Source organism: Rhineura floridana, chromosome 3 (genome assembly GCF_030035675.1).
Source record: "Rhineura floridana isolate rRhiFlo1 chromosome 3, rRhiFlo1.hap2, whole genome shotgun sequence".
Classification (NCBI taxonomy): domain Eukaryota; kingdom Metazoa; phylum Chordata; class Lepidosauria; order Squamata; family Rhineuridae; genus Rhineura; species Rhineura floridana.
In genome coordinates, this window is record NC_084482.1 from 149,639,562 (window position 1) to 149,661,192 (window position 21,631).

General features: G+C 40.8%; 1 protein-coding gene across 4 annotated transcripts in view; it reads left to right on the forward strand.

Annotated features, from left to right (window-relative positions):
* FLNB (filamin B) overlaps window positions 1–21,631 on the forward strand; it is a 106,588-nt gene that overhangs the window by 33,310 nt on the left and 51,647 nt on the right. For all 4 annotated transcript variants that reach the window (XM_061618323.1, XM_061618324.1, XM_061618325.1 and 1 more), the window contains exons 2-16: window positions 3,244–3,492; window positions 4,856–4,953; window positions 6,082–6,229; window positions 7,830–7,948; window positions 9,415–9,492; window positions 10,204–10,366; window positions 12,277–12,474; window positions 14,218–14,355; window positions 16,225–16,351; window positions 17,226–17,362; window positions 18,160–18,353; window positions 18,817–18,930; window positions 19,728–19,871; window positions 20,846–20,969; window positions 21,251–21,411. In XM_061618323.1, the coding sequence (XP_061474307.1) occupies window positions 3,244–3,492; window positions 4,856–4,953; window positions 6,082–6,229; window positions 7,830–7,948; window positions 9,415–9,492; window positions 10,204–10,366; window positions 12,277–12,474; window positions 14,218–14,355; window positions 16,225–16,351; window positions 17,226–17,362; window positions 18,160–18,353; window positions 18,817–18,930; window positions 19,728–19,871; window positions 20,846–20,969; window positions 21,251–21,411 (2,192 nt within the window). The remainder of the gene's footprint in view (window positions 1–3,243; window positions 3,493–4,855; window positions 4,954–6,081; window positions 6,230–7,829; window positions 7,949–9,414; window positions 9,493–10,203; window positions 10,367–12,276; window positions 12,475–14,217; window positions 14,356–16,224; window positions 16,352–17,225; window positions 17,363–18,159; window positions 18,354–18,816; window positions 18,931–19,727; window positions 19,872–20,845; window positions 20,970–21,250; window positions 21,412–21,631) is intronic.

Here is a 21,631-nt window from a genome sequence, read left to right on the forward strand (position 1 = left end):
GGAATTGCTTTTTAAGATGTTTTTAAAGATGTTTTGTTCTAATATATTTTAAAGTCTGCTTTTAAGATGTGTTAGGGTATTTTCAGTGTTTGCCACCGTGAGCTCCTACTGGGAGGAAGGATGAGATATAAATTTAAGAAATAATTACATAGCCACATCTCTCTGTAACTGATGTAAGGTCTGCCTTGATATCAGTGTATTTTAGATGCAATACAATGGTTCAGTTAGTAAATGCAGAGGTAAGAGTGGCATTTTCTACTAAATGCCTTATTAGCTTTTGAATTTAAAAGAGTTTTATATAAGAAAGAAACCTCCAGGATTATCATGGCCCATTGGTCCTTTCTTCTGATGTGAAAGGAATTGTTGGTTCACTAGTGGAATTCTATCAGGCTTCTCTTTTCTTGCAAGCTCTTGGGAGAAGAAATAAGGTGTATGTTATCACTGTATACTGAATTGAGCAATGACCCTTTGTAATCTGACAAGTTTCAGAGTTGCATGTTAAAAGGCCAGGATGCAGCCACAAAGCTAATTTATCTCCAACCGTTATCTCTGCCCTGTAAGCCTAGTTTGTTTGTGTCTGTAACTTAAATGTTGCAATTTAGCTAAACACTATTCCTCCGGCCATATACATTAATAATCTCCAGACTGATGCTTCCTTGCTTAAGCCTTTTTAAGATGCAATTAACAAAAGACAGTGGCTGTATATAAATTTCACTGTTAATTGCTTATGAAATAGATCCGTGCCTGTGGCCAGAAACGTTATGATAAAATTTTGTAATGGAAGAAGGTGTGTAGGTAAAATCTTTCTGATCACAGAGTAGTGTGTTACCATAGTCTGAGAAATGTGAGGGTCCAGGTCTAGTCCCAATAGGCCTGGCAAATAGCGCCTGATGCAAGTCCTAAAAGTATTTGGATAGGAGTTCCCAGGAAGAACTTGTTTTCATAACTATTCCTCTTGGTGCAATTTTGTTTTTTCTCCTGACGAGAGTTCTGGTGCACTAGGAACTGCTTTGTGAATTTTCTTTCCACCGTATCACTTATTCATTGTTCAATTTTAATTAAATTCTCCTTTTCTAGATCTCTCTGGTACCTAGTGTCAAATATATACTAAAAGAGAGGTTGCATATTGACGTGATCTTTCCAAATCCAATTTGTCAGCATGCCATTTTATGAACATATTAATTAGTTTGCCCAGGACTCATCAGTATGTTAGTCAACATTTCACTCTAAGGTACTAAGGAATTTCTAGCTTAGAGGATAGTCTGCTACTAACAGTTTAGTGATAAGGAGGGGAAATACTTGGACTAAAAATAACATTTTCATATAGATGTGAATAAGCTATAGCCCAAATACTCAACGGTGAAGAAATGTAGCTGTGTAAATGCTGCTTTTGTTCTGTAAATTCTAAATGACTGATGCAAATTGGTTTAATCTTGTCTTTATAGATCTTTCCTTACTCTCCAGGTAGTGTATTTTTCCTATAGAATGATTATAGCTCAGTAGTAAAGCATACCTTTTACCTGCAAAAGGTTCTAGGTTCAATCGCTGGCAACCCCGGAAATATTCCCTAGCCTTACGTGATCTGAAACTCTGGGGAGCTGCTGTTAGCTAGAGTATACTGAGCTGGACAGACCAACGGTCTGACTCAGTAGGGTACAGCAATCCCAGTCATGGGGGGCTGGTGGGGGATCAGCTGCTGGAAAGCTCTGTGGCATCCACTTGCTGTTTGGGTGTCGCCAGGCCAACTGAACACCGGCTTAGTCAGGAGCAACATGCACAAACAGTAAAGCAAATGCTGGCTCCCACAAATACCCCTATGGGTGAGTACCATTGAAATTATTTTACTCTGCTGGCCAATATTACCTGAATTGGGACCTGCGGGAGCACTCTGATTGTGAGGAGGATAAAGCATAAGACCCCTCCTGGCTCCTCTGCTGCTCCCCCAGAATGCCCCATTTTCGGGCCTTCTCTGCCAGGCTGGCTGTCCCCAGCACACCCCCTGCTGAGCTGGCAGGATCCCAGTGGTGCCATGGCTCAGCTGGAACAAGAGGCTACTGCTGGCTCCGCCAGGGTCTGTCACATCCAGCCCAGCAAATACAAGTTGGATTGTGCCTAAGCCAGCTTTCTGTGTTTTGAAATGTTTGCTTAAGGAAGTTGCGATAGTTTTAAGAAGGGCTGAAGAAATCTCTTGCTAAGATGTTGGGCTTCTTAAAGAACTGTCATTTTAAAAGCACAAGAGGGCTTTCAATAGCATAGAAATAAAATAAATCCATGGTCAAACTTAAATGTCGTTTGTGGGCCAGTACAGGTGACCACTTTGGCATAACTGAATCCTGCAAAAACCTTGGAAAACACTGGAGAGACTAGCTTGTAATACAGAATTTTAGAGTTCCATGGAGGTAGCTCCAGTGCATGAGCTGCTGTTTAAAACACATAAGAACTGTTCTTGTGAATAAAGATGCACAGTCTTAAACCATTAACATAACTTAGGGATGGATGGACCATTGGTGGCTTCTACCTCTAGTGTTTACTCACCATTTTGAATCCATAAGAGTAAGTTGTAGATAGAAGTACACATGGCTTCAACTTGACCTTTGTTGCTATCAATCTGCTTAACTGCATAAAGCAATAACCTGGATTTTCTAAGAAGCTGGGTAAAAAAGTAAAATAATGGTTCATTAATTCTTGAGAAACCAGAGCAAAGAATTGTTTGCCCTCTTGAATATCTGCCAATTAGTAGGATTGGATTACTGCCACTTATCACTACAGTATCTACATAACAAAGCTATATAAATTAATTGCTGTAAACCGCCCAGAGAGCTTCGACTATGGGGCAATATATAAATGTAATAAATAAATATAAATATCATTTATGCTGTCCTCTAGGGCAAGGATTTGGATTGAGGACAATAGGCTGGTTGTCCCTAGTTCTCAAGTTCATGATATGTTCTGGCTGCTGACTGTAGACAGTTGTACTGATGACTTAAGTAGAATCCTGGAGGAAGCTACTTCAACCATGAATCAAGTGTATGGGCTAAATGCTGTTGTGTCATACAATCTCAATCTAGGTTGATAAAAAGAATGAATATGTCTGCCAGTCTTATTCATATGGCTCAAGAGTGGCTAGATTGGTGGCTCAAAGCAAATGCCTCTAAGTTCATTTGCTCCTGCAGTGTTCTCTGTCAGCTTGACTTGGTACTTAATGGTGGTTTGAGTAGTAATTCTGTGTTTTTCCCTTTTCAGATAGTAAGGCTATTGTTGATGGGAACTTGAAGCTAATCCTAGGGTTAGTATGGACCCTTATCCTCCATTATTCAATCTCTATGCCAGTGTGGGAAGATGAAGGAGATGATGATGCCAAGAAACAGACTCCTAAACAGAGACTCTTGGGATGGATTCAGAATAAAATACCATATTTGCCAATAACAAACTTCAGCCAAAACTGGCAAGATGGCAAAGCACTGGGTGCTCTCGTTGATAGCTGTGCTCCAGGTAAGCCTCCTGTGACCTTTCCCTTTTCTCTCCCTATGCCAGTTAACTTATCTTAACAACCTTAATGTAAATAAGATTCCTTTGCTTTGAGAAGTCTTGTACGGGACTACAAATTACAGCTATGAAAACAAGCTGTAAATGTCTGACTAAAGATCAGAAACCCTTAATGAAGGATTCACACTGAGATAATTCACAACTTTTAGACTTGGGCTACAGGTGGCAGTGCATCTTAAAAGATCTTGGTACAATAAATTAAGGATTCCTAAATGTCCAATTACAGTTGTTGAGCAACAGTTTTCAGCTTTAGTAAGTATTTTGTGCATTCTAAAAGCCTTTTCCCAGTTTTTTCCATTAAAAATCTAGAAGAAAATGCAACTCCTTTCTACTGCTAATAGTGTTTTTGTCAAGTTTAGCAGCTGCTAGCTTTGTTGCAGCCAACTCCCAAGAGAATGAAAAGACTGTTGGTGAAGTTAACCATCTTGCTGTAGTCAAGGGGTAGCCAATGTGGTGCCCTATAGATGTTGATGGACTGAAGCTGCCATTGGCCAAGCTGTCTGGGGCTGATGGGAGTGTGAAGACCATGTTGGCTCCTCATTTAGTATCTCTCTCTCTCCCCCCCCTCCCTATTACATTTCTACCCCACCTTTCTTTTCATGATTGAAACCCAAGGCAGCTTACATATGGTTCCCAGGCAGTCTCCCATCCAGGCACTGACCAGACCTGACCATGCTTAGCTTCATCAGGGAGCTGGCCTTATGTGCCTTCAGACCGTAGCCTGGGACTTGTTCGTACTTTTGGCAAGACAATTTTCTGAAAACTCAGCATTGCATAATAACTTGATACAATATTTTGCCTCCAGAATTCCAATGCCATGCTTAGTTTTTTATTTCAGATTTAGTTTCGGTTTAAGCAGCTTTTAGAAGGACTTCTTAGATATCAGTCATCTTGTGCTGGAAGCATATTAGGCTGAATATGTACAGTATATTGTAAAATAGCAAGCTATTTGTAGGAAGCTCACAAAATTGGCAGCACTGAGCACTGGAAAGGCCAATGAATGGTTCAGTAGACTCAGTAGCTCAGTGAATATTAGGGAATTATGATCTGTTAGATCTCAAGTTGGCTCTGAATCTCTTTTCTCACAAATGGGAGTGGAGGCCAAACAATACAAACAGGATTTCTCACAGATAATCTGATTTTGCAGTTTGAAAACCTTGGCTGCCAGTCTATCATCTCCACTTCCTACTTGGTGCAATTCACGTGTATGTCTGTATGTTAGACCTTAAGAGTTATTAGCAAAAGTCTGTCTGTTTTGATCTTCTGGGTGTCCAGAGTGTGTTAATCTTCACAATTATAACTTCTGTAGGTCTCTGCCCAGACTGGGAAACCTGGGACCCTAAGAAACCTGTTGATAATGCCCGGGAAGCCATGCAGCAGGCAGATGACTGGCTGGGTGTCCCTCAGGTATGGAAAAGAGTAACATTTCAGCTTCATCATATCCTGGTGATGAGATATAAATTGAAGTCACTGGGCTGGTAGCATCTGATAACTTCCATCCTGCAAGCTTAACAGTTCTTAAAAATGATATCTGCCATGATGTGGAATGTCAGTGTCTCAAGCAACTAAAAAAATATTGTTGGAACTCCCTGCAAAATATGTAAGTTCAATGAGAGGAGACTCCTTGAAAAGCTCTTAAAAATGGAAATGGACTACCTTCAAGTCGATTCCGACTTATGGTGACCCTATGAATAGGGTTTTCATGGTAAGCGGTGTTCAGAGGGGGTTTACCATCACCTTCCTCTGAGGCTGAGAGGCAGTGACTGACCCAAGGTCACCCAGTGAGCTTCATAGCTGTGTGGGGATTCAAACCCTGGTCTCCCAGGTCGTAGTCCGACACCTTAACCACTACACTACACTGGCTGTCAAAAAGCTCTTAGAGTATTGAAAAATTAGGACATGAATAAAAGTTGATTCCCTCCTTCCTTCAAAGGGTGGGCTAGATCCCACTACTGGTGACACTACTATAGTTTGCCTTTATTGGAAGGACTTAAATTGAGTGTGTCCATTATATGCTTCTGTAAATGAAAGCAAAAGTCTTACTGTGCCTGCTGTAAAATCCAATAAATCTATCTTGCTGCCGTCAACCTCTTTCCTAACTGAAAGCCTTGATGGCTCTCATGTACATTTGAGTTCAGGCTACTAAAATATTTCCTTGACAAGTCTAAAGCTGATTGTACATAGACCCTAGGCCATGCTCATGGAAACTAGTAGAACATTCAGTGCAAATTCCTCAAGTGATTGGCTGTTGGGAAGTTGGTGGCATCATAACTTATTGACTAGCAGTAACAGCTCTTCTGTACATGACATTTAGCTATTAAGTTAAATGTATGAATAAAATGTACTGGTGCTATGTCATGTTACTACACTTTGTAATCTTTCAAAAGACTTCTTGCTCCTAAAAGTGCTATTGATTAAATTCACTTCCAAACCTAGGGAATTATGAAAGGTCAGTGAACTGGATGTTTAGGAATGCATTAAGGGAACTCTAATTCACATGTTCTAATTCTAATAAAACATGTACTTGTGTACCAGGTCATCGCTCCAGAAGAAATCATACATCCTGATGTGGATGAGCACTCTGTAATGACCTACCTGTCACAGTTTCCAAAAGCAAAGCTGAAACCAGGTGCTCCTTTGAAGCCTAAACTTAATCCAAAGAAGGCAAGAGCGTATGGCAGAGGTAAGGCCTAAAATGCTTTTCTTGCCACTTAAACAAATTGATATATTCACAACTATTGTGCTTAAAAGACCAGTTGATTCTTGCTTTATTTAAATCCTGTTCGTAGACAAACTTCCAAGTTGCACTGTATTCATTTGCTGTGGTGCTGAGATTCAGAAATATGTGGAAATTGTCCAAAAGCCACTCCTCCTTTCACATGAATTCCCACTCTGAGAACCAGTTCAGCAAGGCTGCTATCTTACATCTATAGTGTTTGCTGGCACCATATTCCTGAGTGGTCTCATTGTTGATGCTCCTTTACACCTTTCTAAGATGTAAACTTGAAAACATCACTGTCAGAGGGAGGCAACTAGTTCATGTTGTAAGGCATTTTTGGAGAAGAGGGGTTCAGTTCTGTGAATAATAGGGGGATCATGAAAGTGCTGGCTTGCTCTTGTTGTGGAACATGCTGTGTTTTAATAGCTTATATTTCAAGGACAAAAATGCCCCATAAATGCATAGGATGTTTGTTTTTATATTTCCACGAACACTGCTTGTTTTCCTTCAGTGAAGCTTTCATTCCTCTCCACGTGGAGAGGAATGAAAGCTTCACTGAAGGAAAACAAGCAGTGTTCGTGGAAATATAAATATAGCTGTTTATTTAGAAAAAGAAGCTACCAGGATCTGGGGTGTTAATGTCAAGTCAAGATGTGGGGAGAACTTTGTGTAGTCTGCATTTTTTAAGAAAACTCACCTAATTCACAGATCCCAGACTAATGCACACATCAGAATGTAATTATCCTTTGGATTTTGCACATTTCCAGATTTTTCAGTATAGTCTTCGGCTCAAAACACATGTATTAAGGTAAAATACATTTAGTAATGCGAACATTGAGATAAATGTGTAAATTCATTTTAAAAATTGTAGTTTAATGGAAAAATGGGATAGAATGGACTTAATGAATAAACACATGCGAAATTGTTGTAGACCAGAAATGGATTGATCTGTCCATTCCTCATCAATATATTGTCAGGACACCTTGCCAGTAATGACAGGTGCTAGTTGTGCTAGCAAGAAATAGAAATAAATAGCATCACTTAATTTAAGACATTTGATGCCATTCCTTGATGGTCAGTTTTTTGTGGGCAGTGACACTTAAAAATGTGATGGGGAGAGGCAGTCTGGAGGCTTTTACTAAATTGAGCTTTGTGGGGAGAGCAGAAAAATCCATCTTGGAGCATGAGAACTGAATCACCGCATCAGTCAGGACTCAAGGAATATTGCAAACCATATCCTTGACATACAAGTACTGCTAGCCACTAGCTGAGATTACTTTGAAAAGGGACCAGCCCTGTCCTTCATGGATGTTAACAGAAATTAGCCATCTTAGCTGAAAATTGCACCTCCTGTATTTGTTGCAGTATTTCTCTTAATAGGTTGCGGGGGAAAAACAAGGTCTCATCATCATCATTTTGTCCTGGTGGTACGTTAAAAGCAAGGATAGCTGAAATTTGATGTGGGTATTTCCAGAAAATACTATCCTTGCATCATAATTTAGTAAGCAAACACTTTCTTCATATCTTTGCAGCCAGCTAAACATAGCTTTTTATGTTTTTGTAGGAATTGAACCACATGGAAATATGGTGAAGCAACCTGCCAACTTTACTGTAGACACCATCAGTGCTGGCCAGGGTGAAGTAATGGTTTTTGTAGAAGATCCAGAAGGAAACAGAGAAGAGGTTTGCATAGCAAGAGGTCTTGGCCAGGATAAGGAATTGGTTGACCACTTAGTACTCCCTTATGGAAATATAATTCTTTGAGTGTGTTTGAGCTTGAGTGAGTTTCATGAATCATGAGCCATGGACCATAGTTCAGTGGTACAGCACACATAGAAGGTCCTAATAATCTGGCATCTTACTTGTTTTATCATTTGTACTAAAAGCCTGCAGTTCACCAAATCGCCCCAGGGCAGGTATAAAAAATGTTACAATAAAAATAAGTACAATGGGTATGATTTAAGTCATAAAGTCCCAGTTTGATACTTATATCTCAACTTTATCAATGAGATCATCTGGAGGAGAGCTGTTAGTTGTCTTCCATGTTATAGAGGCCCAACTGCACTTAGCTAGAGGTCAGGTATTTAGTGTTGCTGGTCCCTTACTGTGGAACGCTCTTGCAGAAGAGATCCAGCAGGCACCATTGCTTTTGACTTTCAGGCATCTCTTGAAGACCTTCTTATGTGAATAGGACTTTGTAGCTGTTTTTAACTTTAAAAACAATACATATCATCATTAATGTGGTGTTGTGTTTTAATGTTGTATACACCACCCAGATATTTTATGATGTGGTGGTATAGAAATACCTTTATTAATAAATTACCACAAAAACTACCAATATGTTTTATCCATTTAAAAGAATCAGGTAGCAGGTGAATGGGGGAGACTTCTGCCAGAGCTGCTGCCTGTTGGGGTAGACAGTTCTGGGCTTTATAGACAAATAGTATGAAACTTCCTTTGTTTCAGTTAAATGTGACATTACAGTGATGTGTCCCTAAAATTCTTAAGATACTCCCTAATTAGCCCTGGGGAGTAAATACTCTAAGGTAAGGCTGGGCAATCTGTGGCCCTCCAGGTGTTGTTGAACTTCAGCTCCCATCAGTCTCCTGTAGCATGGAGGGCCACAGTTTCCCCACCCGTAGACTAGAGGTTTGTGTCATAATCTAAAAAGCCTCTTCTGAGTGCGTTTTAGTGCTGCAGCGTGTGTCCTCCTGGCACCCTTTGGAAGCTGCAGGTTATATGGGAGGAGGCCACAGCATGCTCTTTCCTACACCAGCATCGCTCTAGTTTCCAGAAGGGAATTATTATTGTGTAGGAAGGAGCTGTTACACTACAGCAGCTCTGTATATGTGTGCATGTGCAAAGGTAATATCTATAGGGCTCTCCTAACTGGGAAGTGGAGAATTGTGGCAAATTGGTTTTGTTTAAATAAACTGCTAATCCTTGGACATAGTGTGTAATGCTGTCCTAATGGCAAATAGGACTCTACTTCTGTCATATCTTTGGAAGAGGTGTTGTAACTGCTGGTTGGATCTGAAAGAGGTGAAGTCTGGCAAGCATATTCTGTTGTGGAGGAGCACTTCAAGAAAGGCAAGCCTGATATTATCAGAATTGCTTGCTTGAGGGTCTAATGCCTCCCTTTTTCTTAGGCGAAGGTGACCCCTGAAAATGATAAGAACAAAACCTATGCTGTTCAGTATGTGCCAAAAGTTACAGGACTTCACAAGGTAAGAAGATCTGATGATTCTGGAGACTGACATGAGTTTAACTGACCAGTACATTTGTCCAAGGCAATGTTGTTATAGTATCTCTCAAATAAATTTGCCTAGCGCAGTAGCTATACTTGAGTGTGACATATCCCCACCCCAACTGCTGATTGGCCGGTCTAATAAGTGTTCAGACAAAAGATGAGATGGAGGCAAAACCGGTAGCAGGTTCTTGCTTTAAGAGTAGCTCAGTTGCCACTTATGCTCTCCTCGTTTCCCTTTTGGTGAGAACTATATGCAGCCTGAAGGTTTGCTTCCCAACCAATTTGATCCAAAGAGAATGTGATCAAGCTACTAAATCTTGAGGCTGTGTATTTGAGTTGACTACTAGGAAGCAATTTCTCCTCAGTGAAAAAGCCTGTCTCTTTGCAGTAGTATTCTGTAGAATGTGGGCCGTAGTCCAGTCACGTTAAATGTATTGCTGTGAGGCTTACAGATCGTCTTTCTCCTATGTATAAAAAAAAAGTGTGTAGGTCATCTGGATATGGTAGTTGGCACACTACATTCAATTTTGTGCCTAGAGTCATGTCTCCAGTCACAATGTTTTTATTGGCAATTAAATTTCAACTTGTGAATTCATGATTTGTCTGTTTCTGCCACTGGGTAAACGCAATCTGGCTAACAGCTTGTGGTGGTGCATATCTAACTTGAATGCTATTACTACACTTCTAGGTTACAGTTCTGTTTGCTGGGCAGCACATTTCAAAAAGCCCGTTTGAAGTAAATGTTGACAAAGCCCAGGGAGATGCCAGCAAAGTAACAGCAAAAGGGCCTGGCTTGGAAGTAACAGGGAATATAGCTAATAAACCTGCTTATTTTGACATCTACACAGCAGGTAAGCTGTAGCCTGGCAGCTGTAGCAGGCTTAATTCTTCGTTGTATGGGCCATAATGTTTCTCCTCAATGTGGCTTATAGTGTCCATGTAGTACAGGGAATCTGTGGCCCTTCAGATGTTGTTAGGGTCCAACTCCATCTCTGGCCAGCATGGTCAGTGGTCAGGAATGATAGGCATGGGAGTCCAACAACATCTGCAGGGCCACAGTCTCTCCTCCCTTGAATAGAGCATATATGAAGGGGAAAAGATTTGATACTTTACAGGTTAAATTTGGTGGAAAAGGTTGCTCAGGATGCATTAGTTGCTCCAGGCTTCAATTTGCAACTAATGGCCTTATTACTCCATGGTGACAGCTTTACTTTGTCTCCCTTACAAAATTACATCCCTAGTGTGCAAATACATATGCTCTGCAGTTCTCCTGGTGTCTGATACAGAAGCCTGCTTGAGTTGAACATACTAATCTTCAACAGTAAAACAAACATACATTTGACAGGATTTTGCTTAATTACCATTAGTGGTAGCTGCCCTGGATTGCTTTAGCAAGAAAGTCAGGACAGAATTTTTAAAGGTTGCCAATGTGTCTGTCTTTTTGAGGGTGACTATTATACAAACTATGAGCTTTTAGTGCAAGGTGCATAATGGTCGTGGACTTGGATTAAACGCTCTTGTTCTAGAGAATTCATAGCAAAAGATGGTATTGCATAGTCTTCTGTAAGTCAGTTCTCAAACTGGTCCTTGGCTTTGGCTACAGGGTGCAACATTAACATGCATGGTGGCCCTTTTAATGGTTCACATGACTGTAGAACTTTCCCATCATTCCATACATGTAAATAGAGTGAATAGTGCTCCGCACAGGTGGAAGAGAGTCAGTCTCTCTCTCTCTCTCCCTGTCCCTCCCTCTCTCTCTCTCTCTCTCCCTGTCCCTCCCCCCCCCCCCCCCTCTCTCTCTCTCTCTCTCTCTCTCTCTCTCTCTCTCTCTCTCTCTCTCTCTCTCTCTCTCTCTCACACACACACACACACACACACACACACACACACACACACACACACACACACACACACACACACACACACACACACACACACACACACACACACACACACACACACACATTTCAGAAAAAAGCCATGTGAAAGATGGTGTTTACTATGCAAAATCACTTAATTTTGAAACTAGCTTCATCACTTGCCTTGAGTCAGTATACACAGTATAATGGTAGCTATGCCAGGATCAGAATATGCCCCTTTTCATTGCATCAGGCCTTGTACCTTAGCTAACGTTGCTTCAGACGTCACTTAAGACTGATTGCTTGAGTACTACAGTTAGAGTTTATAGCAGTTGAACTTTGCATAGAAACTTTATTTGCAGTCACCTCTTTCTTTAAATATAACAAGTGGGTTTCCTCAACTGGGAATGCAAGCCTTGTTGTACCATATTGCAAAATTAAAGCTGCTTAAATCCTTTCAGATAGGAAAACTAGTAAACATAAGCCTAAATGACTAGGAGCTTTTTCAGGAAACCAACCAGGACCTTGCTATAAGCATAAGGAGAATTCTGGCCCCAAATGTCAAGGGAGTATCAGACATTTTGGAACTTGGTTCATCAGGCTGCAAACCTTGCAGTCCTCCTGCCCTCTGTTTTTATTGGTCAGCTTCATACTCTGTAGTTCTTGGTGGAAAAACTAATCTGGAAATGCACAACAAAACAAAGTACTACTGAGGGTAGAATCGAATCTTGTAAGAAGATGGCTGTCATGTCTAGCCTTACCATTTCCTAACACCCCAACATAGTTAGTGTGCATTTCCTTGTACCCTGTCTCCCCAGTGATGGCTCCTGGACATGATGAGAAGCTGGCAGACTGCCCTAATTGTGGAAATTAAATTTTGAATCCTCATTGGTATCTTGTAGGGGCTGGTGTTGGTGACATAGGTGTAAATGTTGAAGATCCTCAAGGGAAGAACATTGTGGAAGTTATGATAGAAGACAAAGGGAATCAAGTCTATCGCTGCGTGTATAAACCTCTTCAAGCCGGTTCCCACACTGTTAGAGTGGTGTTTGCTGGAGAGCAAGTTCCAAAAAGTCCTTGGGGTATTCTTGTTGGTGAAGGTATGTGTTAATGGCAGATGTATAGCTACTCACTGTGCATATTATCCAGTGATATGGTTAAGTACAATCTCTGTGGTCCTCTCTAAATGTGCAAATTCATTATCTTAGCTTGAAGTAAAGCAATTAAAATTCTTGTATGGAAGTCCTTACCCAAGAAAAGGACATTTATTTGTATCTTCTCACATTTGACTGACTGGGTTTAATTAGTCTGCCACCCTAAAGTATCGCATTGCTCCTTTTGACGCTTCTAGTGTTGAGCTTTCTTGCTATATCTTTTAAAACCAACTATATTCACTTATTTTGTATCACAACTCCTTTTTCCCCTTCTGAACTGACACTTGGCTTTCTATTCCATCCTTGCCTGCTCCTGTGCTTTCCGACCTCTGCTCACCTCTCCTGAGCTACTTTCAATTTGTGAGATGTTGGACTTCACTGCTATTGGCTTCATAGTTGGGCAAGCTCTGTCGGTAAGAGGGTGTGCAGGGTGAACTTGTGTTGCTGGGTTTTTTCTCTGAACACCTAATCTGCAGGTTTGCAGTCCTGAGCAAAAGTAGCTGGGTTGGACAAAAATGTTGCAAGCAACTTGTCAGACTTCAGGTTGTCTTGCAAGAAGTCAAACTGCTAACCATGAACTGCCAAACTTGGTTGTAAGAGACTTGAAACTGAACTGTGACTTGGTGTTCTATCCCTGTTTTGTTGAGTCATCAGATTGGTGTAAAGTTAGTCAATGCAGATCGGTTGGGGGAAGAGAATTGCCTGCATGCTTGGGTTAGGATAGCTTGTCCCTCCTTCAAGGAAATGGTTGCCGTGCATAGAGTTCAGCTATTCAGAGCCCAAACTTGCATGCCTCACCATGCAGTTACATGGCAGGACAAATACTGATAACCTGTGAGCCTGCTTATCTCCCATAAAACTTCATTTTGTATGTGATCTTTTTCATGCTGCATCTGGTGGTGTCTGCACACAGACTTGCTTTCCCTAATGGTAAGGATGTTCAGGAAAGCATGTTTAAGCTAGGTTTTCAAGTATAAATTATGAAGATACATACTAGTTTATTTACCACCTCCGTGATAATCTTCATTTCAAGCACATCTGCGTGGTACTTGTCTGGGGTTTGGATTTGCTAATTCAGGAGCAATAGCAACACTGTCTCAACAATGCAAGGTGCAGTGTCAGTATGGGACACATTCTCTCTCATGCTGTGCTGTACTTCTTGCCCCCCCCTTTACCCCCCCTGAAACTTGACACTTTCTGAAAGAATCTGATTCAAGCTGGAGGGTTTCCTTTGTATGCATACCCTAAAGCATGGTTTCAGGAGAAACATTATATGCTCTCAAGTTTGAAGCCTTAGAAATCAGGACACTTTGCTGCTTTTACTCTTGTCAAGCCTTTTGCTATTCTCAAACTGAAACCTTTTTAAAAACAAAATTGCGGAAACTGATCTCATATGTTCACAAATTTGTTAGACGTTTAGTTCATTTAAATGAGATTTGTGTCTGTACAAAATAAAGGACTTTAACCAAAAAATGCAATCCCCAGTTTTATGTTAATATAATGTGCCTTGACAGCCTCAGTCTTGCTCTTTAAGTGCAGCCGAATGACATTCAGGTTTTGCATTTCATAAAACTAAATCTCATCCATCTTAAAGCAAGCTGAGAGAAGCCGTTCCAGACTAACTTGGTTAAGCTAAATATCTTTAGGAATCAAAGACTGTATTGATGTCTGTCTGCAATTCGCTTGTAGCCTGCAATCCAAATGCCTGCCGTGCCAGCGGTAGAGGCCTGCAACCTAAAGGAGTTCGGATCAGAGAAACCGCAGACTTCAAGGTTGATACTAAAGCTGCAGGGAGTGGAGATATCCATGTGGCAATAAAAGGGCCAAGTAAGTGTTCAGCTTCTTAGCATTGCTCGGGCTTTGGGGTGGGGCTAGAGGAATTTACAAAAGGCTTAAAAGGATAATCAATCAGCCGCAATTCTGGTATCTGTATATTGACATTATCCCCTGGGGAAACTCCAGAAGTGAAATAGAGTTGCTTTTTTCTCTCACATGTCCAATTGCACAAGAGAAATAGATAAACATGACTGGAAGTATAAAATGGATGTGATACGTCCTTGTTTGCCTGTTTACACAGAAGTAACCTGAGCTGTGCAACGCCTTTAGTGAACCTGGGAAGGCTTTAACATCAGTTTTAAGGAAATGCATCTCTGGTGCAAAGCTCTTGGACAAAAAGGGGTGTGTGGAGAAAATATTGTCCTGTGATCACATTTAGCTTTCATGGCCACATTACTGGAGGAATGTAAAGTAAACATGTTAAAAGGAGAAGAAACTCTGGGCCAAACTATAGACAGGTTAGTGTCAGGTCATGTATATCGATGCTTATCTTCGCATGTAAAGAAAAGAAGGGGCTGTGTCGGTCAGACTAACAAGCAAAAGGGGTATGCAGGTGAGGAGTTCAACTGTGTTTCAGAAGCGGTATGCCATGGTCAAGGGCTGTTTGGAGACCCTGAGTCCAAAGCCCTTTTGGGTGTACAGATCTAGTCATGTAGCAGTTCAAGTTCTAATTTATGATCAGGAAGGTTTAACTTCTGGTTTCTATCTGGAGCTGAACTTTAAAGGGGAGGAGTTAAAGCCTGTCCCAAATTTCAGATTCCCTTTTGGCTGGGTGGAAGTAATGTTGCCACAAAGCATGTCTTGATGTGGTCATGGTGAACCTTTTTCAAGGCTATATACATCTTGTGGCAAAACATGATGGTTTACAAGGCTTCTTCCAAATATAAATATTAGAAGTTGATGTGGGAATTTGTATTAAATGTTTGGCTTGCTGGGTGTATGCAATCTTTTTAGCTGCTTGAAAGATGTGCCCTTGAGATAGTGTGCACAGGATCTGCCCTGTTTAATGTAACTTATGTGACCATTTCAAGCTTTAAAAATCATTTTTCTCCTTTCCTCTGACTTGATAAAAAATAAGGGAAATCTAGCAGCTCAGGATACTGAATTTTACATATTTCTGAGAACTCACCTTAAAGCCAGGTAAAAACTAGAGTACTCAAAACAAAACGTCCAGGATCATTTTGCTGTGCTTCACCTTAAGAAATTTATCTTCCATGTGGGAACCATAATAGACAGAAAGTTAGCAACTGGCTTGCTGATCATATGGCAGACTACTTTTTATACTCTTGAATCAAAGTAGTGCTTGAAATAGGCACAGGGCTCCTTGCCTTCTGGCCCCAAGGCAAAAATGAATGACATTCCTTTTCAGTCTTGTACAAATCGGTAGGGATTCTGTTGGAAATGTGCATAAGCATTGGCTATGGCAGAATTGCCAAGTTTGTGCTATTAAACACTATGGGCTTCTATCAACAAACTGGAGCGTATTTAGACTATCTCACAAAAATTAAATAAAGTAGGCATCCCCCAAATACTTGTGGTCATGAGGTCTGATGAAGTTTAAGTTTTCCTTGTTTTAATATACAACATGCATAGTACTGCGGACTAAGGAGTAACATAAGGGAATGAGTTAAGGATGGTAACGTAACACTTTCACTCATTGATCTCTTCTGGAAATGTTTATGCCATCTTTCTTGCATGACAACTAGAGGCAGTTTCTCCTCCTTACAACTATTTCTGGTTGAGAAAAAAATGACATCATTAACAATTCTTAAAACACTAGAAGGTACAATTTTGCCTGGAACTAGATAATTGAGGCTGCAACTATTAAAGGCTAATGGTAGATTGATGGTATTTCTACAGAAGGTTTGGAGGAACTTGTGAAACAAAAGGAATTTGTAGATGGCGTGCATTCATTTGAATACTATCCAGTAACCCCAGGAAAATATATTGTGACAATCTCATGGGGAGGCCACAACATCCCAAAAAGGTGAGTTAGAACATCCAGCTCAGAATTTCTTTTAAGCAATGTATGTGTGTTTCTGGTAAAATATGTTGGAGCTGCATAAGTTGCCATAGCTGCTAAGAACAAAACTAATTGATGGTTGTATCTAGAACAAGGGTGCTATCCTGTATGAACAGTTGTATATTTCAGTTTCTGGAGGAATGGCCATATTAGTCCTGTTGCAGCAAAATAAACAAAGTCTTGGGGTATTTAAAAAGGCCAACAAATTCTATTATGCTGCAAACCTTCAGCTGTATTTCTAGGCATTAGATTACTACCTGGTAGGAGCAAAATTAAAATACCTTTCTTAAAATGAAAATTGAATACAATAGGTAGCCTTAATGATACCTGCAGTACTTTGTCTTTGGTCCCTATGTTTTTCCCCCCTCAAAAGACAAAACATGTAGAGCCTGGCCTCTCATCTTCATCTATCCATAGCTTTTTCCCCCCCTTGGGACTTTAATCTGGACAAGGGTGATTCCATATTAAGTTTTTTTCAGTAGGTTCTGTTCTGCTATGGATTTGGGCGGGAGCTGTAATAGTTTGCAGCATAGTGAGGGCTAGTAATGACCATTGTAGTTTCCAGTCCTTTGTTGGGGGTCACATGTATATTGTATCCTTCCCTCTCCCTTCCCAATCTATCTGGCTGATTCTAGCGACAGGAATTGAAAATAAGTGAAACTGGACAAGGATGGGAGCAGGAAGAATTTTTTTTGAGGTCTGGATCCAATCCGAGAGGTGCTTATGAAAAGGCAGGAGAACAATGCCGTATCTTGTTATGTCTCTGTAGCTCTATCTGAGCCAATGTTTGGTGTCTAATTATTTCTCCTAATCCTGCTTTCTGGTGTTTCTGTCATAGCCCGTTTGAAGTTCAAGTAGGTTCTGAAGCTGGTCCTCAGAAAGTAAGAGCCTGGGGGCCAGGCCTTCACGAAGGTGTTGTTGGTAAATCTGCTGACTTTGTGGTAGAATCCATTGGTCCAGAAGTTGGGTCCTTAGGTAAGAACGTGGCTGGCTTGCTCCGTTTTGGTTAATGGGCATTGCATTTATGTGCTACCTAGTCGTTTTGCATGGAGAAAGTCTCTGAATGTTACATTGCAGTAGGTGTGGAGTCCCATCCCTATATGGCTTCCAAGTCTTCTCTTATAGCAGCCAGGTGTATCTGAAAGGAATTGGCTTGAATTGCACTTCTAGCAGTAACAATTACCTTGCCTTCTGCCCAGTGTTAGTAAGAGCAGCATGCAGGCATGTAGGGTTTTGATTTCTCTGGTAACTTCATTATTGGCCTTGCCTTTCAGCAAGCCTGTGTGCTATAATACTAGGGGAAGGATTTATTTATTCCATTGATAAGCTACTTTTGCTCTAAGGAGCTTAAGGTGGCATAATATGCTTTTTCCCTTCCTCGTTTTATCCTCTCAACAACCCTGTGAGGTAGATTAGGCTGAGAATGACTAGCCCAGAGTCATCCACCAAGCTTCATGGCTGTGTGGGGATTTAAACCCTGGTCTCACAGATCGTAGTGTAGCCCTCGTCACCACTGCACTGACTTCTAACTAAAGTGATAAGAAATATAATGCGTGGCCCTGAAGCACAGTAACAATAAAGTGAGTTCCCTGGTTTGTTTTGCAACAGATGGTTTGAGTTCACATAAGGGCTTGCTCAAACAAAACCTGCTGCTAACAGGTATTAATGCTTTGGATAGACAAACTAGCTTTGAACAGACAGCCAAGGTCCAGGTCCTGCCAGATAAACTTTATCACCACTAACAATACCGCTCATATGCTTGCTTCTTCTAGGCTTTGCTATTGAAGGCCCTTCTCAAGCAAAAATTGAATGCAATGATCAGAATGATGGTTCATGCGATGTGAAATACTGGCCCAAAGAGCCTGGTGAATATGCTGTTCACATCATGTGTGATGATGAAGATATCAAAGACAGCCCTTATATGGCATTCATCCAGCCAGCTTCTCTAGACTTCAACTCTGACAAGGCAAGAATATGAGGAACTGCCTCTTGAAAAAGCTATTAATCTGTCAACCTTTTGTATAAGCTATGATCTGGAGGATGTGTTAGGATGCATTCAAGGTCAGGACCTAGCCCCAATTTAAAGGACACCCATGACATGTTGGAAAGCATTAATGTAAAGTTCCCCTTCACATTACTCCTTCATCCAGTGGCAACACCACATACATGTCTGCTCCACATTAGTTCGCTACTAAGGAGAAACTCCTTCCCTGGAGGACTGCCCCAAGTTTAGGCACTTGTGCTTGCCTGCTTTGTATTGTAAGATGTTTCCAAGGAGATCAAGCAGAAAATTACTTTTTTAGCACTGACATGCAAGATACATCCAGACACCTTGCCTGAGCAAATTTTGGGCATTGTAGTCTGAGTATTATAACAATCTGTAAAGGTATGCTGACATGGTCTCCCATGTGTCTGCTAATCTTTCATAGGTAAAAGCCTATGGTCCAGGGCTGGAGCGGACTGGCTGTGTTGTGAACAATCCTGCAGACTTCACAGTTGACACAAAGGAAGCTGGGAATGCTCCTCTGAAGATATATGCCCAAGTAAAGTCAAAGATTTGAATTCTAAGTATATTTGAACCATAGCCTTGGATTCAAAACTCCTTTTATTTGTGTGCGGAAGTCGGAGATTTGTTCTTAAGCACTTAGTCACCTGGCCAAAAATACTCAAGATACTGTATTAGGTACTCTTCAGAGGTCTTGACTCTCGCCATATTACCAGTGTGAATATGCACTGAGCCAAATCCTTATAAGATAATAGGATTGGCTTATTCTTTGATGGGAATGAATTTCAGTATTTGTCTTTTCATTCTTTATGTGTTACCCAAGAAGTGGTTCCAGCAACACATCAGCAGTATGTGAATTGCTCCTAAGCAGGAGTGGATAATATAAAAGTCTGCTTCCTCTTCTAGATAACTGTAGCCCATTGAGCATAAGTGGAGCAATTTTCATAGTTCTTATGTGGTGGCAGTGAAGAGAAAGCAGGAAGAGCTCCCATCACTCTCCTTACTGCAGGTGGAGGTGGTACATGAAACTCTTCTGCAACATCCATACCTAGTATGGCACTGTTGTATTCTTGTTGACAAAATGTTTATATGTTCTATAAACTTTTAACATCAAAAATTATCAATGTATTGGAAGATAAAATGGTATAATTAGTCCAAACACACAGTTTGGTGTTTTGCATGGAAGTCTTAAATGTTAACCGATAAGCTTGTGTTGAAACCTACATGGTTCTCCATCATTGGACAACTGTGGTAACAGAGGTGAGATTCTGAAACTGACTTAGTCCGTATCTAGCCCCTCTTAAGGGGGTCCATGTTGTTCCTTTTTCTTTCCAGGATGGAGATGGGAATCCTATTGATATCCAAATGAAAAGCAAGCCAGATGGTATCTATGCCTGCTCATTCACTCCAACAAAACCAATCAAGCACACAATTGCTGTTACTTGGGGAGGAGCTAATGTGCCCAATAGTCCTTACAGGGTAAGTATTAGTTACTGTAAACCGCCCAGAGAGCTTCGGCTATGGGGCGAGATATACATATATATACATATAAAAATAAATAGCTTCGGCTATGGGGCGATATATATATTTATATATATATATATATATATATGGCTGTAGGTGTTTATCCTCCAGTTGCAGCATACCTTACTTTGTCTTATGCAACCCTTGCTTGTGTTAACTGGCATGTAGTTGTAGTAGTAGTAGTAGTATTCTGTGGCAGGGCTGGGGCACTTGGATCTGTCTGATGGACTGGATCCTTATCTCCCACACCACCTTGCATTTAAAGTTTGACAGGTGGGTGGAGCTCCCCACATGTCTGCTGCTTGATGTCACAATGACATCAGGTGTCTAGTTTCTGTAAAAGAAATCAAACTCTGCAGGCAAAGGCACCCCACTTTTCAAGCCTCAACAATCAACTGATTGTCAGGGCTTGCCAAGCGCTGTGCATGGGGATTTACAGGTGTCTCTGATGGACCTCATTTTGGCTCTATTACTTGCCCACACATCATACATGATGCTGAGTGCAGGACAGATTGGTGAGGCCTGACCAAAATGGTGTTTAGGAACAAATGGAAAGGCCTGGTGTGCCTAATTTGGCCCGCAGGCCAGATGTTTGCCACTGGTGCTCTAAGCAAAAGTTTAATTGTGTTATTAAGGATGTGAAATGTGTTTGGGAGTAGTAGAAAGCTAACTAATAAAGGCTTAGAAATAACTGTACGGTCTGTCTTCTCAGTTCTTCAATTTGTTTAACTTTGGGGTTGCCACAAGTTTTGCTCTGTTGTATTTATGTCTGCACGTTTTTATCTTGTCTCAGTAAATTGTCTTGCACTTATTGTAAGCCTCCAATAAAACGTTTTTATTGAGCGACATACAAATGTTGTAATAAAGGACTATGTAATCAAAGTGGCTCATCCTAAAAGTAATTAATTTTTTCAAATGTGCCCCCCTAGGTCCAGATTGGACAAGGCAGTCATCCCCAGAAGGTGAAAGTTATTGGACCTGGGGTGGAAAGAACTGGCCTCAAAGCCAGTGAACCTACTCACTTCACAGTAGACTGCACAGAGGCAGGAGAAGGTAAAACCAGAGTCACTGTAACAATGTTAACTTCCCAGAAGACCCACTAGAAGTATTTAAGCACTTGTTTACTGTTAAAGGGTAATGCTCTCTATTCCAGTGGAACTGTTCTAGAAAAACATGTGCTCATGGAAGTGGGTGACAGTGTCAATTACGACTTACGGCAACCCTGTGAATCAGCGACAAAGCTATTACCTCAACATAAATGTGTTAAGCCTCAGTAGTGATATAAGGCAGTAGTTGTGATGTAATTTTACTAACAGATTGATTCTTTTTTCTAGGTGATGTGAGTGTGGGCATTAAATGTGATGCTCATGTAGTAAGTGAAGAAGAACAAGACATAGAATTTGGCATCATACACAATGCTAATGATACATTCACAGTTAAATACACTCCCCCTGCAGCTGGGCGCTACACTATCAAAGTGCTGTTTGCTGGAGAGGTGTGTAGTTAGTATTATTATTAAAGGGGAGAGAGATGAAGGGGTAAGGGATATAGTATGTATTGCTCTCTGGCTGACTAAAGGTTCTGTTTGAATAGCATATTGTGTGATTTATTCATTTTTTTGAGATGTTCCACATCTCACAGTGGGTTACACTCAGTGTGCTCAGGGTGGCTTATGACAAAGAAAAACAATTAGAAAAATATATGATCTGCATGGT